Source organism: Dasypus novemcinctus, chromosome 1 (assembly GCF_030445035.2).
Source record: "Dasypus novemcinctus isolate mDasNov1 chromosome 1, mDasNov1.1.hap2, whole genome shotgun sequence".
Lineage (NCBI taxonomy): Eukaryota > Metazoa > Chordata > Mammalia > Cingulata > Dasypodidae > Dasypus > Dasypus novemcinctus.
Genome location: NC_080673.1, coordinates 202,025,383 through 202,043,258, shown reverse-complemented (window position 1 = coordinate 202,043,258; position 17,876 = coordinate 202,025,383). Strand labels below are relative to the sequence as shown.

At 50.4% G+C, this 17,876-nt stretch overlaps 1 protein-coding gene across 1 annotated transcript in view; it reads right to left on the bottom strand.

The window, feature by feature from the left end:
* EVC (EvC ciliary complex subunit 1) overlaps nt 1–17,876 on the bottom strand; it is a 90,948-nt gene that overhangs the window by 70,644 nt on the left and 2,428 nt on the right. The window contains exon 2 of the mRNA XM_058301221.2: nt 11,577–11,702. Within this exon, the coding sequence (XP_058157204.1) occupies nt 11,577–11,702 (126 nt within the window). The remainder of the gene's footprint in view (nt 1–11,576; nt 11,703–17,876) is intronic.

The following is a 17,876-nucleotide window of genomic DNA, read 5'->3' as shown; positions in this document are numbered from 1 at the left end:
ACTGAAGGGGGGATGATGGATGGATGGATGGACAGATAGTTGGATGGATGGATGGGTGGATGGATGGGCAGGTGGATGGATGGGCGGGTGGATGGATGGATGGGCAGGTGGATGAATGGGTGAGCAGGTGGGTGGGTGGGTAGGTAGGGGAATGGGAGGATGGATGGATGGATGGATGGAAGGATGGATGGACGGATGGATGGGCAGGCAGGTCAGTGAATGGGTAGATGGGGATAAGTTGATGGATGGGTGGGTAGGTAGGTGGGGGGATGGGGAATGGATGGGTGAGTGGATGGATGTGCAGGTGGATAAATGGGTGGATGGATATAGATAGATGCTACCATGACACATTTGTTATTTAATTCTAATTCTTCAGCTTTGGGAGAAATAAGAATTTGTGATACGTCATAAAGTAGCAAGCATCTTCCTAAGTCTTACAAACCATCTTTTGGTGGAAAGCAAACACACAAAATAATTTTAGCATTATCTGAGATACAAACCCATAGCTATGGCAACACATACATGCAACTTTGGATTAGGTCTTTAAATGAAAAGAAGTGTTCAGAGGAGTCTTTTTACTTCCTTGAGTTTCAGCCTTCCCAGAGGTTACACAGGTACAATACCTGCTCCAAGGACCACGGGGATAAAGCAACCAGTGGTGCTGCTACAACGGAGGAGAAACTGAGCAATGAGCTGTCCTCAGACTCCACTTGGGAGTCACCTCCCCTGAAGGGCCCTCCCTGACTGCGCCTGGACACTCTTGGTGACCTGCCTTACATGCAGACATCCTCTCTGCAGCTATCTCCTCTCGGGGGCACCCACCCCACTCTGCAAAACCAGCGCTGAAGAAACGCTTTCGGAACAAGCACAAGTGACCGAAGGCAGACAGGCATTCCAGACAGTGGGACACTTCTGCTCAGCTCTCGGCAGGGTGGCAGAGGAAAACTGCATCGAAGTCTCTTCCAGTGTTTTCTAGCTAAATCCTGAAGAAGAGCTCCGTTACCAACTGCCAAGTTCCCCTTGGAGTTAGACACCCTATGGCGGGGAACACAGAGGGATTTATTGCTTCTCTGCTACCTGGGGCACTGCAGCAGCAGCGCGTTGAGCTGGCCCCGTGGCCCCTACACATCCCCAGAGAATGCTTCCCCTTGAGCCCAGCTGAGCAGAGCCCCGGGGGCACGAGGGCCAGCTCTGGCTCTCGTCATTCCCACCTCTGCCGGTATCACCGGCACCACCAGGCTTAGACGACAAGCACGGGGGAGGCCGCCAACGAGTGCTACCCCCCTAAGCTCCAAAGACCCCGCCATATGGAGATGGATCTCCATTTCTCAGGTGAGGCATGTGAGGCGCTGAGAGGCAAAGCCCCACGTCCAAGGTCTCCCAGTGAAAAGGCAAACTGAGCCAGGACGTGGCTGGAGGTTCCTGGCTCTGGCATCTGTGCTCATTACCGCCACCGCGCTGGCCCCGTCGACATGACACCGTGAGACGGAGAGTAACAGCCGTGCGAGGAAAGGAGAAGTGGACATTCAGCACCAGGACCCCACAGGGAGGAGCGCTCGCCTCGGCACACAAGCCGGGTGCCCCAGCACCCTGTCATTCCCACCCCCACCCGCCACCCAACCAACCACTGTCAATGCCACCTGCTACGTATCCACAGGGCTGGCCTAAGCCCCATCACCCGTACCTCCCGGGTGGCAATAGTCTCCTAACTGGCCCCCCATCATGGACTAAGGGCCAACTCTGAGCCAGGAATTTCCGGCCCCTTGCCAACATAATGATCACCCAGCCGCCAGCCTGGTGAGGTAGGTACTATCCTCATCCCCCCTTTACAGGGCAGAGCCCGGCTTGGAGGCTCACATCTGCAGCCATTCTCCCCGTGGCAATCAAGGCATCCCTTAACCGTGCCTTCCCCAACACTGCCTTCCCGCCTTCCCACCTGCCCTTCGTGTGTGTGGGGATGGGGAGGTGGTACAGGGCGTGGCCTGCCCCCACCCCCGGCATCCCATCCCACCTTCTGCTTGAAGCTTTCTTAGAGAACAAAGCCCGAGGATGGCAGGAAGATTCAAAAGCTGGTTTCTGGAGGGGCTGATCCAGGACAGGCTACTTAATTTGCAGGGCCTGGCACAAAGTGAAAATGCAGTTGGAGGGCAGCAGCCAGGCCCGGGGCCCCCGAGAGCCCGGGGTCCTGCGTGGCAGCTCAGGTCGCCCGCCCGCCCGCGAGGCCGCCCCAGCTCATCTTCAAGTGTGGACATGTTTTGGCTCACGGGAAAGCCACAGAAGCAAGAAAGGGCGAGGTGCATTTTTAAACTTCTTACAAATTGACTTGAAAAGAACGGAACGAAGGGTGGAGAGCGATAGGAGAGCATGGTCTCTGTGCTCCAGAAGCCTTCTGCAAAAGGAGTAACACGTTCAACTGTAACGATTAAAGCCACTGCACGTCGAGTGAAAAGGATGCAGGTGGCAGGGTCGGCCCGAGGCAGTGGGAGGCCTGGCTCGTGCATCGACGACGCCATCGCGCGCCGTGGGGAGGACCTCTGAGGGTGCCATCGTGTCCGTCTCGTCCCCCTGCAGACTGTGAGAGCTCCTGGAGGGCGAGTGCCCGTGGCGGGCACGGGCTTGTCAGGGCTGGAGGCCGGGGGAGGCCCGGGTGTGGGCGAGGAAGGGGGGGACTGGCTCCCGCTCCCCGTACAGGAGTCCTTGGTTTCATTCTCTTTGTTCACCGCGCTCCTGAAATTCAGGTGTCCTCCCAGTTCTGCTCACCTCCCCAGCCGCAGCCGTACAATTAGTCAGAAAATTGGTTGCAGCACGAATTTATAATGTAAAGCTTCCTCAGCTGAAGCCACGCGATCATTCGGAAAATTAGCTAAAGCATAACCGCAGACAGGAAAAAGCCATTCCGTGCTCTGACAGGAAGGTGATCTCAGCCAAATACGCAGAAATGCGCCTATAGAGGGTCCGAGCCCACCTCCTTCCTCCAAAGGAAAAGGGCAGGATGAAGAGGGCAAAGGCTGGGTGGGGGCTCGCCGCAACGGCTGGTTTCCTGCTGGGCCGGCTAGGGTGCCCGGTTATTTGGTCAAACACTACATTGCTGTGGAGGCGTTTTGTAGAGGGGATTAGCATCTAAACTCAGTTGACTTTAAAAAAAGGAGTTTATCCCCCATAATGGGGGCAGGAGGGGGGCTCATCCAATCGATTAAGGGTCTTAAGAACAAGAACTGTGGTTTCCAGAAGAAATCCTACTCCTCTCTGAGTTTCTAGCCTGCTGGCTTCCCCTACAGATTTCGGATTCAAGACTTTAATTATCAACTTGTACTGGAATTTCCAGCCTCCAGCCTGCCCTGTGGAGTCCAGACTCGCCAACCCCACAATCATGTGAGCCAACTCCTTAAAATAAATGTCTGTCTGTCTGTCTCTTTCTCTTTCTCAATTAATCAAAGGTTTTGTTTCTCTGGAGAACCCTGACTTCTTATACACACTCCTCACAGCCTTCTGGAATTTTGTTTGTTTTTGGCTGAAGTGAGCTTTTTATCAAAACAGAGTTCATCTGAGGAGCAGCACGAACCACAAATCCCCTGATTTCCTGTTCATTCGAGGACAATGGAGTTAAAAGCTCAACTCTCCCAGGCAAAAACAGCCCTGTCCGTGCTGAACCGACAAACGCAGGCGCCGGAGGGCAGAGGCTTCTGGCACGCCAGTCACTCGAGCAGGCAGATCTTTAACTGCGGCTTGGCAATGATTAGCTCATAATGGGCATCTGCTCAGCACAGCTAATGGTTCACAGCACAGACATTCTCCGGCAGGAATCTGGGCTGGCCTTCCGGGGCTCGAGAGACCTGGATTCCCCTGCAAACATGGCGAGCGCCTCCTCCCTCCTGGTGGCAGGAAGGTTCCCACGAGCTCGCTCCATCCGGGTGGCACCGTCACGGTCCCTGGAAAGGTGCGCGAGCAGGGGCCCAGAGGGCTGCGCTTCTTGCCCAACCTCTCACAGCAAGCAAATGGCAGAGCCAGCACTGGGTTCTGGGATTCCAGATCCCAAAGCCAACGTTCTTTTTGTTGCAGCCAAAGCTGTCCTAGGTAGGGTTTTTAATAGCATTGAGGGAGGGGGCAGAGGGATGGAGGGGAACAGAGAGTGGGGACAGGGAAGGCAGGGAGAGAAAGAGAAACAGTGATGGACACACCATGCCCCTAGAGGCTCACGCACAGATGCACATGGAGAGATCCAGAAAGGGGGAGAAGACAGGAGGACACGCAGGCAGATGTCCACCCATAGGTACGCAGACACACATGGGGATGGACACAGAAACAAGAGGCACACACCAGCCACGGCCACGAGAGGGGGCGCTGACTGAACCTGCTCGCAGTCTGGGGCTTGGAAACAGCTCGTGGGAGCTCTCTGTCCATCTTTTACAATCTGCGCCTTCCCCCGCCCGAACCCCCCCTGAATAGGGCAAGGCTACTCCTTCCCAGGGCTCTGCCCCCACAGGTAAGGAATCTTGGGGAAGTACGGCCAGAAGACAACTCTCAAGAAATGGATTTTCAGCATATCTGGAAGCTTACCCGTTGGGACTTCAAATCTTTGGGTGAGCTTTGTTTTAAAACTCTGGCCCATTTTGATTCTGTGGTGAGCCGAGGCCACTGCAGATGACCGTATCTATCAAAGTGAGGTGTGGGGACACGGCCCTCAGTGGACACGGGCCAGACACGGGTGGAAATCCCGGCTTGGCCAGGCCCAGCCGTGGGGAACGACTGCCCTCCCTGAGCCTCAGTTTCCCCATTTGGAAAATGGAAATAAAAATAAGATCTACCTCACGGGGTTGCTGAGAGAATGACGTGAGGCAACTCACACGTGCGTTCACGTCACCCACAAACAATGGGTGGGGAACTGCCAGGCACCCAGAAGGTGCTCGTTAAATCCATCTTTTCCCTTTCCAGGACACACGTGTGTTTTACCTCTGGGCAATTGGGCCTGACTGACTGAAGTCTGTAGCACTTCCTGGGAAACCAGGAAGTGAGGAAACATCACCACTTTGGAACAAACACCCTCTCCACCCAGATGGCTCACGCAGGGAGCAATGCTCTAGGAGCAGGCTCAGGGCTGGATGGAGAGAGGGCACCAGGAGCGGGGATCACTGCCTCCACCTTGGCATCTCTGCCAGAGGCCCCGCCCTCCCACTCTGATCCAGCCACTGAAGAAAATAAAAGTGAAAGGCCCTGCCCTGGCCAAGATGGTGGGGGGAGACGCTTCAGGGCTCCATGCTACCCACCCCCTGGCCAGATGCTGTGAACACCAGCAAGAACTGGCAGAAACATCTTTCTAAAAGCTCCAAAGAACAGTTAAAGGACTGCAGTTAACAGGGCAAGCGCTGAATCAAGAAAAAGACCATTTAAAAGCAGGAGGCTCTCTCGGCGCCCTGGCAGGCCCTCCACCACACCTCGCTAGTTTGGCACGGAGCCCTCCGGTTCCAGAGGGAGGTCTAGTAACCCTCATGCATGTCCTGAGAGCATGTACATGTTGCCCTAGCTGGTAGTGGCATGAGGGACTTGCCATCCCGAACTTGCCTGCGTGTAGAAGGCAGCACACAGCGCCTTCCTACAGACCACTGTGGGCTAGCAGTCAAGATGTGCTGCCTGGAGCAAGGGCTTGCTGGCTGTAGGACGCACAGCACAGTGCCTGGACTGCAAGGAAACTGTTTCCTAGGAAAGAGGTGACGTTCGTAACTACAGGCACAGGCCCAAGATAAGATACATGTGCAGAAAGGATCTAGGCGGCCCCTTACACTTGGCCCTACAGCTATTCTCTAAATTCACTATATAGCTAAGCCCTGAAGGAGAGCACTGCACAAGTCAATCTGCAAAGACTGGGAAAGATGTTTGTGTTTTCTTTTGTTCCTTCTTCTGTTTTTCCAAGGAAAGCTCTGTAATAACACCAGCGGGATACAAGCTTAAGGAACAGACATCTCAGACTATAAGTTCCAGAGATAGTACATTAAAATATCAAAATGCCCGGGTTCAACAAAAGGTTACAAGACATACAAAGAAACAGGTAGTGACAGCCCAGGCAAAGGAGAAGATTAAAGCATTAGAAACCATCAGTAAGGAGGATGAGAACTGGGACATTCCAAAGACTTAAAAAATGGTCCTGAATATGATCAAAGAGCTAATGGAATACACGGACAACAAACTAATGGAAATCTGGAAAACAAGAGAGGTATCAATAGAGAGATGGAAATTATGCAAAAGAACCAAACCGAGCTGAAAACCATAGTAACAGAAATTGAAAGTTGTCTAGAGGGGTTCAACAGCAGATTGGAGCTGGGAGAAAAAAATTAAAGAATTTGAAGGCAAGACAATTGAAAATATCCAATCTGAGAAGCAGAAAGAAGAAAGAATGAAGAAAAGTGAATAGGGTCTGAGGAATCTGTGCGACACCATCAAGTATACTAATATATACATTATGGGAATTCCAGAAAGAAAAGGAGAGAAAGGAGCAGAGAGGATATTCAAAGAAGTAACGGTTGAAAAGCCCCAAATCTAATGAAAGACAAGAATATACACACCCAAGACACTCACATACTTCAAACCCAAATTGACCCTCACCACAGCATATTATAATGAAACTGTTAAATGCCAAAGACAGAGAGAATTCTGAAATGTGCATGAGAGCAGCAACGTGTCATGTACAAGGGAGCCTCAGTAAGATTAAGTGCTGATTTCTCACTGGAAACCCTTGAGGCAAGAAGACAGAGGGATAACATATTTAAAGTGCTGAAAGCAAAAAATTGCTAATGGAAAAGGGAATATCTCCCAAAACTACTTTTTTTTTAAATGAGGGAGAGACAGAAAGAGAGCTGCCATTTTTGCCCTGCCACATGAGAGGACCCCAGGGTCGCCGACAAGCCACAGAAAGACAGAGAGACCCCCAGAGCTGAGAGAGAGGCCGGAGGCTGGAATCAGCAGAGCCAAAGCTGAAGCAGTGAGGCCCCCAAGTGGCTAGGCCCATGGGGCAGCTCGAAGCTGAAAGAGAGAGCCCCAGAGAAGAGGTTAGGGATGGGCTGGCCATCTTTATATCCTGCCGTATGCTTGACCTCCCACAGCTGAGCCCCAAGAGAAAGTATCTTGAGATGACACGGCCATGTGCCTGATCACCTTTGGCTTCAATCTGAGCACGTGCCCACTGGCCTGAAATGCCGTACTGACCACAAGCATCTGATTTTTTCCCTGTGTGCTGCACAGTCCTCATTTAGGCAATAAATACTCATGAACAGAATATCCTACACGGTCACGGGAATGACATCTCCTTGTATGACCATCTCCAAGAACGGGAATTGCATTGCCTCCAGCCAAGTCACATTCATGGGGTTCAAGGCAGATATCATTTTGTGGGATTCTAAGAAAAGGAAGCTGATAGTTCAGTTGTCACTTGACAAGGGCAAAATTGAAGCGCTGGCCTTCTCTCCAAATGACTGGTACCTGGTCAAAGTGGGAGGCCCAGATGATGGGAGTGTGGTGGGGTGCAGCCTCTCCAAGAGGGACCCATCTGCAGTAGCCCTGCCGCTGGCCTCAACGTAGGCCATGCCACCACGGCGGTCTTCCCAAAGTGCAGAGAAGACATGCTTGTGGCTACTGGGAAATACGTGTCTGCATTCCGAGTTTTCAGAACTCACGAATGACCACGTTTGCCTGTACAGAAAACATGGGGACGCCAACCCGGGGGAACACATCCTGGTTGTGGAGCCATTGAAAATCCTTTTGCTGAACGTATTTTAAATACGGGTATTTGAAAATTCTGGGCTTCCTACCAAAAAGATTCTGCGTACCTGCTAAATGAATTTCAGGTCCTTGTTTGTTACTGATTGGATTATATCCAATCCACGCTCATGGAATAATTTGCACATTTGCAGGTCCACTTACTAGCTGATGTTTCCTACCACCTGCTCTTGATTTAGGTTTCATGAAATGATACTGTTTGGATGAACTGTGCCAGGAATATTCAAATGTTTCACTTCTAGTCATATGAGATCATTTCTGGTAGGTCAGCTTCAACCAGTCGAAGGTCTGAACAGAGGCCAGCATCTGTCTAACTGGAGAAATTAATTTACAAATCCCCTAAGCAGAGCCTTGTGTAGAACTTACAGTGAAGGCTAAACATGTATAAGAGCTTCCTCTACGTCATGTACCACTGTACAACAGTCAAAAGTAAGAAACCCAAAAATGTAGGGTTGAAGTATATGTTGGGTGAAACCACCCTCTCTGACCCTGGTGCAAACAGTGCTGCGGTCTCCCATCTGTGAAAGGCACACATGGCAGGTTACTCTGCCAGCTGGAGTAAAGAATTTGTACTGCTTTCCAGCTATACTTTTTCTAGTCCCCACCATGCGACAGGCAGTATGCATCTGTTCTGTGGCTAATGAAAGAGGAAGGACTCATTCAGAGGCCATGAAACTAACTGGCCAACCTGAAAGCCAGCCCCCATGGAGCAAATCTTATTAGAACACTGCTCTAATCCTTCCACAGCCGACCACAGCCCACCCTGTGTTTTGAGCCCAGCAGTGACCGGGAAACCCAACTCCTTTCCGTTCTGCAGAATAGTTTGGCTCAGCCTGTTTTCCTGGGGTCTTCCTGCCCCTTAGCAGCTGCTTAAGCACCAGACATTGGCCCATTCTCATGTCCATGGGCAACATTTCTCCAGGAGTCAAAATTCGAATTTTATGCCAATTAAAAAAAAAAAGAAAAGGACAGTCTATATTCTAAGTCTGCCTCAACTTCATGTGACATTGACCACGGATAACTGAGAAAAAGTTCACCCTCAAAGTAAGATTTCTGATATGGGTTCATCACAGTCCCAAATACTTGTACTGTATTATATTGTTTCCATGAGACAGCCAACAAATTTCAACATTCCAAATTTCAAATTTTAAGTTTCAGCATGCAAATCACATCTAACAGGAAGGCAATGGAAAAACTGATCATTTTTAACTTTTGAAAGTGAAGTCAAAATATTTATTAAGCAGTTATTACATGATAACTCTGTCAGCTGAAAAATATAAAAAGGAAAACTGAACTGTTCAAGATATTTTTTAAATTAATCATTTCTGTCTTAGGATATTAACTGAAGTCTTTGCGACATTGACTGTGATACTTTTATAAAATTATTAATTCAAAGGAACTCAACATACAGAGATTAAATACCAATCCTATGCCAGGCTCATTTGTTAGGTGCTGACTTTGCTAACTGTTGAGTGGCTTAACCTCATTTCCTCTTCCTTGAAGACAGGTCTCTTCAACCTAAAGAGCTCCCTTTCAAACACTTCCGCACAATCAATACCTTAAAAAAACATACTTCATGAACTCTGAATTACTCTTCATTTGTTTACATGCTTATTTGCATGTTTGTTATCAGTATTGAGCATGCACTTCAGAGCTACGGCTGGGTGTGAACCCCACTCTTGTATGTATAAGCTACATATTTTCTCATTTGCTTTTTTTTTTAAAAAGAGGGAATGATTAAGACATTGAAACAAAAGCTGAGGGAATCTGTCACCACTCGTCAGCCCTACAGGAGATACTAGAATTCTGCAGAGAGAAAGGAAAGGACAATAGACAATAGATTCAAGCTGCTTGAAGAAGTAAAGATCTCCAGTAAGAGGAAGGACAGGTAACTATAAATAGGCATACTATCGTATTTTGGGCTTGTAATGCCACTTTTTACTTCTTATAGGATCTAAAAGGCAAATGCATAAAATATAATGAGAAATCAGTGTTTGTGGGCTAAGAGTGCATAAACATGAAATTTTTGCCAAGAACCATTTCAAGGCGGGGGAACAGAGGAGTAGAGGGAAGTGGTTTGTGTGTGACAATGAAGGTAAGTTGGTATAAGCAAATGAGATAGTTATAGATTTGGGATGTTACATTTAAGGCCCACAGTAACTTCAAAGAAAATATCAGGGAATATGCCAGCACACAGAGAATGAAATTAGAGGACAGGATGCCAGGGGTGGAGGCAGAGGGAATGGGGAGTTAATGCATAATGGTGTCCAGTTTCTATGTGGGGAGATGGGAAAGTTTTAGTACTGGAAGGTGGTGAGGGTACCTTAACACGGCAGCTGTGATGAATACCATTGAATGGTATCCTTGTGAGAGGTAGAGACGGGAAAGTTTATGTTTCACATATACTCCCACTATTTAGAAAAAAAGAAAGAGCAGCTAAAGAGAGACAATTAAATGCAATACATGGCCCTGGGCAGTTCTAGCAAGGGAGGAGAAAAGGCTTGAAAGAACATTATTTGGACTAAGAAAAAAACTGGAATACATACTGTTAATTTTTTTGCACTTGACAACTGCACTTAAGGTGGTTACAGAAATAAATATCCTTGTTCTTGGGAAATGCTCAAGGCAGTATTAAGTGTCCAAGGAGTGGCAGGATGTATACAGCCCACACTCAAGTGTTCAGAAAATGGACTGATACGTAGACAGACAGGCAGACAGACAGAATGTCACACAGCAAATGTGGCCAAATGTTAAAACTGGTAGATCTGGGTATCTGGAGTGGGATGGGAGTGAGGGTATGTTAGAGTTCGCTGTATGGATTTTATTGTTTTTGCAAGTCCTGTAAGTGTGATAGTATTTCAAAATAAAAAGTTAAAATTCCAAGAAGAAAAATAAACCACCTCATGGCAGTTATGATAAAAGAAACAAGTGAAGGTGATCAGAGAAGGCCTCCCCCAGGAGATGCCATGCCAGCGAGCCCTCTCAGCTGAGAAGCCCAGGGCTAGGAAAGAGCTTTCCAAGCAGTGGGGACAGAAAGTCTAAGGTTTCTAAGATGGGTAAAAGCTGAACATTTCCATACAGGATGCCAGTGTCCCCTGGTGAACAAGAGGGACAGTTAGAAGGCATGAGCTTTCCAGGTCACGGACAAGCAGGCATCTTACTGTAGGTGCGCTGAGAAAATTACAAAGTTGTGTACAAAAATGAATAAAACATAAATAAAAAATGACAGTAGACTCATTCACAAATGTTCACAGCAGCCATATACAGAATAGCCAAACACCGGAAACAAGCCAGTCCATTGCCCAAATGTCCACTGATGAGTGGACAAGCAAACTGTAGTAGACACACACACAATGGCACACTACCAGGCAATCAGAAGGGACGAACTGTCAATGCATGCAAACAACACGGACAACATCTGCAAAGCATCATGTTGAGGCAACACAGGCACCAAAGAGCACGTGATTCTACTCGCAGAAAGTTCTAGAGCAAGCAAAGCAAACCTATGGTGGCAGAAATCGCAGCAGTGGCTGCCTCCAGGAAGAGCAGAACAGACCAGAAAGGGTACACTGAGAATTCTCTGGGATGGTGGAAATGCTTGTGATTGGGGTATCAGTCACACAACTGTCAAAAAATCAAACGTCCGCTCAAAATCTGTGCATTTCACTATACGTAAATTAGACCTCGAAAAGGAAGTGGATTGGGAAAAACTGTCTGTCAGAGGCTCGTATAGGTGGCACCTGTGCCTCCAGGCAGGACACGGGACACCAATCTGCACCCTGATGAAACAACATAAACACAAAGCTTACGTCCAGGGCCCCTTCGTCCTTGGAAGTCTGCGCTTCTCTCTTCCGCCTCCGAGGTGGAGAGCTGGTTTCCGAGGGCGCATGCACTTCAGATTCCAGGTTCTTGAGGAGACTTTGAGCGTCGTCCTTCTAGGAGCCAAAGGGGTAGGAGACAACGCGGAGTCCGTCAGCCGGGCGGCTCCGGGGACGTGGCCACCCCCCTCTCCGCCCTCAGCAGGCAGGCTTGCTCAAATCTGCACTGTTGCCGGTGCCAGGCCCTCTGCGGGCAGCGGCCCTCCTCCCACCCACCCCGCAGACCACCCCCCACCCCTCAGAACTACCCAGATGCCCCTTCCTGGGAAGTCCTGCCCAGCGCCCTGCAATGGGAGCCGCCCCATCTCAGCGCTCCCCAGGACTTGGAGGTAATACTTGGAACAAAGCCAGTGCCTGTTTCCTTCGGGGGCCCCGGGCCCCGTTAGACTGAGTCCCTTTTTTTTTTGTATGACATCTTATTTAATAGCCCTTAATTTGTGAGTTTAAATACACATGCTACCCTGAGTTAACAACTAATAGTTTACACACAGGAGTCCTGGCCAAGCAGCCCTAATGGGAACTGGACGACAGGCTGAGACTCTGTTTCCATTTGGGTTCCCTCGGGCTCCACAGGTGACTTCTGTCTTGGGAAGGAGATGCACACTCATCTGTGAAGTCAGGGTTCACCAACGGAGGGATATCAATCGAGTTGACCAAAGTCACCAAAAAAGAGACAAGTGTCCTCAGGCCCGCACAGGACCAACTTGGGAAAATACTGGCATCTGCTCCCCACCTGCACCCCGTGGCCAAAGGCACCGCCGACCATCGAGGAAGGCCTGAGTTCCTCGAGGGTGACAGCTTTGCACAGGAAATGGCACATGAAGATAAACTGCCTGCTAGTTTTAATAATCACACTGGGTTACCCTTAACAAAATAGATAGATACCCTTAAATTACAGGGCAGTATCTATTGTGAGCTACCTAAAATCCTCTTAGGCCAGGGACACTTGTCAAGTCCTTCTTTGGCCACGGATGTCATCTTTGATACTGAGGAAATGCCACCAGCTTGTCATTGAGTTAGTCACCAAGATTACTGAGCATCTAACAGGGGCCAAGCCTTGTTCTAGAATCACGAACACAGTATACGAGGGCCTTGCATTCACGGAGCTCACATTGCAGTGGCAGAACACTAACAGGCAGTGATACCTATATTTTATCTATAGGTCAGGGCTGATAAGTCGAGAGAGAGAAGTAAAGGTGGTTGGGGCGATGGAGAGCGGTGAGAGGGTGCTATGGATTGGACTGTGCCCCTCCCCCGCAAGGCATGTTCCGTTCCTAAACTCTGGTCCCAGGACTGCGATGCTGCTTGAGAAAGGGCTTAGTGACGAGGGGGCCAAACTGGGTTAGGGTGGGTCCTAATCAGTAGGATTGGTGTCCTGCTTGGGAGAGGACATTTGGACCCAGTGGGGGGAGGAGGTGGCAGCTGTGGGGTGGAGGGACGGGTTGCCGGCACGCCCCGGCCGAGCCCCACAGGCTTCAGACGTGGTCCTGGTCACGGACACTTTGGCTTGGACTTCTAGTCTCCAGGACTGTGACAGTAAATCCCTGCTGTTTTTTAAGCCACCCAAACGCTTTGGTATGGCAGCCCTAGGAAATCGGAACCCAAGACAGAAGGGAAGGCCTCCTGGATAAGGGGGCGTTTGAGAAAAAGCGTGAAGAAAGGGAGGGAGAAAGCCATTCAGATACGAGGGGGAACAGCATTCCAGGCAGAAGGCACAGCACGTGCGAAGGCCCAGAGGCAGGCACGTGCTCAGGCTGTCCAGGGAGGTCCATGTGGCTGGAGCAGAGTAAGGGGTGGATGTTGGGGTAGAAGAGGGTAGAGGATGAGAACGGACGGTGGCGGGGGTTAGCTCATGTAGGGCTACATAAACCACGGTAAGAATTTGGACTTGACTCTGAGTATCAGCAGAGACCCCAGAACAGGGGTTCTTAACCTTTTTTGTCCCCCTTGCCAGTAAAGTGACAGCCACGGGCCTTTACTTAGCACACACCACACTGTGTATTATTTAATAAATGTATCATACCCACCCCAGCACGTCCCCACAAGAATAACGCTCTTGGAATTTCAATCCAAGCTCACGGACCCCAGGTTCAGAACCTGCCCTAGAACATCTGGAGCAGAGAACTGAGAAGTTCTGAGCACGGGCTGGAGAGCAGAATCCGCGGCAGAGCAGGCGGCCCGATAGGAGGCCGCTGAGGCCGGACGGGAGCGCAGACCCGGTGGGAGCAGGGCGGCAAGAAGGGCCTGAACTCGGCCCAGAAGACAAAACCAAGAGGCTCTCCATCCGACTGGATGTGCGGTGGGAGCACCAGAGAGGAGGCGGGGGTGGTCCCCAGGCCTGGACCTGAGCAGCCAGTGACCGGCATCAGGAGAGCACATGACGTGCCTCACCTCACTCACCAACTCGCCTCTGAACCGACGCCGTGTGCGCCAGGGCGGGCAGCCAGCGGCCCAAGGCTCCGCTCTCAGAGTCAGCATGTCATGACCGGTTGACTGAGCCCCAGTTCCTTCTCTGGCAAGACCCACCTGCTCCTAGGACCCCAGAACGTCCCCACAAAGCCTGCCGGGGGAACCCAGAGGCAAAGGCCTGCATTTCCTTCCGGGCCCGGCGAGGTCGGACGAAACCAGTTCCACATGTTTTCTCTACCCCGTCCAGTGGGCCTTGGGCAAGGCATCCAGGCTCTTTAAGCCTCTGCTCCCTGATCTGTGAAATGGGGGTACTGATCCCCACCTCCCAAGATGGCGGGATGGATTAAAGAGATGCTCTCTGCCAAGGAGCACCTGCTGTCCCCTGCCCAGCTGCTCTTCAGCTCACTGAGTATTGAATGACCAGAGCAAATCCCCATCAATCCCAAGAGAAGGATGTCTGTGCCCTGTGAACTGAGGGGCTTGGTGAGGGAAACCAGAAGAGGCCTTCCCACCCCTGTGGTCCTTAAAACACATAAGTGGGGAGCAGATGTGGCTCAAGCAGTTGAGCGCCCGCCTCCCACAAGGGAGGTCCCAGTTCAGTTACTGGTACCCCCTTAAGAAGACTAACAAACAATGAGCAGACACGGAGCAAAAACAATGAGCAGACACCAAGCAAAAATGAGCAATGAGTAAAAACAATGAGCAGATGAGCAAAAACAATTAGCAAAAACGAGCAGATGACAAGTGCAAACAACGAGCAAAACCAATGAGGAAACAGAGGGAGCCATCTCAGAAGGAGAAAAAAAAAATACAAGTGGACACCAAGGACAGAAGAAGTTTAGTAAATACTGAATGCATAACCGAGACATCGCCTCCTCCTGGGTGGTGGGGGCAGCACGCTGCTCCTTTCTGCCTCTGCTTCCCCTGCGCCTGGCATGGGCATGGCCCAGCAGAGCTGCCCGGTGGGTGGGGAAGAGAGTGAAGCAGAAAGGCCACGACGGAATTGTACAAAGCAGTCTGGCTCAGGAGTCGCAGCGGAATTCAGAAAGGAGAAAGGGCAGGCAGGCCCACGAGGTGTGGGGGACACCAAGACACCCCTTCATCCATCCAACGTTTACCAAGCGACGATGCTCTTCTGAGCCTGGGGAGGCCAAGACGAGCAAAACCTGCTGCTCATGCAGGAGCTCGTGCACTGGCCTCACGGGCTGAGTGGCTCACCCCAGGACCCCAGCAGGCAGCCAAGGCAGCAAGAGCCAAGTGGCATTCCAGCCACACAGCTGGATGGAAGGGGGCGGAGCTGGTGGCTGAGCTGGTATTCTGGCCCCAGTGCCTGTCCCACTGTGAAAGAAGTTGTAAGACAGCAGGTCACCTGGCTAGCAGGTGTAGAAGCACGAGCTCAAAGTGCTCAGGTCCATCTGTGAGTGGTCAAGCAGGTCTGCAGCAAAACCTTGGCCTCGAGGTGGAGGTGTGAAGGTCAACAGGAACTGCGGGGGAGAGAAGTGGAAAGGGGACTTCTATCCAAAGACAAAAAACTGAACCCAGACTTGAGCTCTGCTGCTGCCCTTCAGCCCACTGAAATGACAGCAGAGGATCTTTTTCTAAAAGGCATAAACCCAAAGGTGGCTGGAAACCGTGAAGAGGAGACGGCCTGGGCACACCCGAGCAACTGACCCCACATTCAGCAGTGGGAAAAGCCCACCACTGATCCTTGGAAGACCTCGGAGGCTCAGCATGTGTGCACTGCATGGCACATTGCAAAGGGCCACGCATTCTTTTCAGCAACGACCATCAGAAGGTTTCCCCAGCCCTCGGATCTGGGCTGGCCTGTAATGTGCTTTGGTCACCAAAACGGGGCAGAAGCAGTGCTGCATGAGTTCCAAGTCTGGACCTCAAGAGGCCTGGCAACCTCCACTTTTGGTCTCTTGGGACTTGGCCTTTGTGTAAAGACCAAACTAGTCTGTGGGCAGATGAGAGACCCCTCAGAGAGCTGGTACAGTTGTCCCAGTTGAGACACTAATGTACGAGTGAGTGTGGCCAAAACCACGTGAAGCAGGGTCAAGTCTTCCCAGCTCAGCCCGGCCCAAACTGCATACCCACAGGATCCTGACCAAATAAATGATCTCTGTTTTAAGCCACTAAGGTTTGTTTTGTTTTTTATTTTTGTTTTGGTTCTATGATCTCTTTATTTATTTATTTTTAAATGTTACATTAAAAAAATAAAAGAGGTTCCCATATACCCCCCACCCTCCCTCACCCCTCTCCTCCCATATCAACAACCTCTTTCATCATCATGGCACATCCATTACATTTGGTGAATACATTCTGGAGCACTGCTGCACCCCATGGATAGTGGTTTACACTCTCCCCTAGGACATTCAGTGGGTTATGGCAGGATATATAATGTCCAGCATCTGTCCCTGCAGTATCATTCAGGACAACTCCAAGTCCAGAAAATGCCCCACATCACACCTCTTCTTCCCTCTCCCTGCCCTCAGCAACTACTGTGGCCACTTGCTCCACATCGATGCTACAGTTTCTTCCACCACTAGTCACAGTAGTGAAGCAACCAGGTCTCGTTAGAGGTAGGGAGGAAGGCAGGGCTCAGAAGGGGAGGGCTGGCTGAAAGTGTGACGCCCTCACCTCCTTCCACAGGCCGTGCAGCTGCACAGGTGTCTAAAGCCTCCCTCTTTCGAGGCCCTCTGGACTGGGGGCCTCCAGCACAGTAGATTCTAGGGGCCGTAGTGACAACAGGCAGAGCAGGTGCCAGATGCCATACTGAAAGTTGAGCCTTCCAGTGAGTTCTCAGCATGTGGCTCCCAGAAGCCTGGCATCCAGGCCTTTACTCTCCAGGAAGCAGACTACAAAAACATTTTCTGGACAATCTGAGCAGCCCTAGAAAAAAGTCTTAGTTCCTCATTCTGGGTGTGGGGGGGTGAGATGATTGCTGGGCAAATACTCACCCCCTTCCCCACCCCCCCATCTCGACGGGCCCCCTTGATGACGGGCTTGACTTTGGGACTTCTTTCAGCCCATGGAATGTGGGTGCAAGAGAGCGTTTCAGATCTGAGCCTCAGGGCCTCCAGACTCTGCCACACGTCCAGGCAGTCACCGCCCCGCCAGCCCGGGTCCCCCAAGCCAACCTGTGTCCCTGTGAGGGTGAGAATAAAGGCCTGCTGTCGTAGGACAGGAAGATTCCGCGGCTACCAGTTTACCCACCAGAGCTGAACAACAAGAGATCCGCAAGGAAGGACCCGCTCAGATCACCCTACAGGAAAGACCTGGAGAGAAAAAACCCACCCACCCCACAGAGCGAGCATCAGCTTTTCACCTCCCCGTTAAAAATACCCCAAAGCCAAGGTCACCAGCCATTTGAGGACAGACTCTAACATAAAAGACAAAACTCAAAACAGACGAAAGAAGAAAGCACCCAGGTAACAGCCTTCACAGGGGAAAGAAAACGTTAAACAAACAAGCCACTAAAAGACCCTCAGAAAAGTTAAGAGGAGGTGCTGCATTCACAGGACAAGAACCGGATACTATAAATATAGAACATTCTGAGGTTAAAAGGAGCTCCTGAAAACTACAAATACTAAAAACTTACCAAAAGCATAATGGTGAGAAAAGTCTCCCGGGAAATGGAGTAAAAAAGACAAAAGAGATGGAAAATCAGAGAGAAAGAATAAGATGGAGGCCTAATTCAACAAAAAATAAAAGGAGTTCCCCCAAAAAACAACATATATATATATACATATATATATATAAAAGGAAAAAAAAAATCATCAAAGAAATCAAGAAACTGAGTTCCTAGTTTGAAAAGGCCTT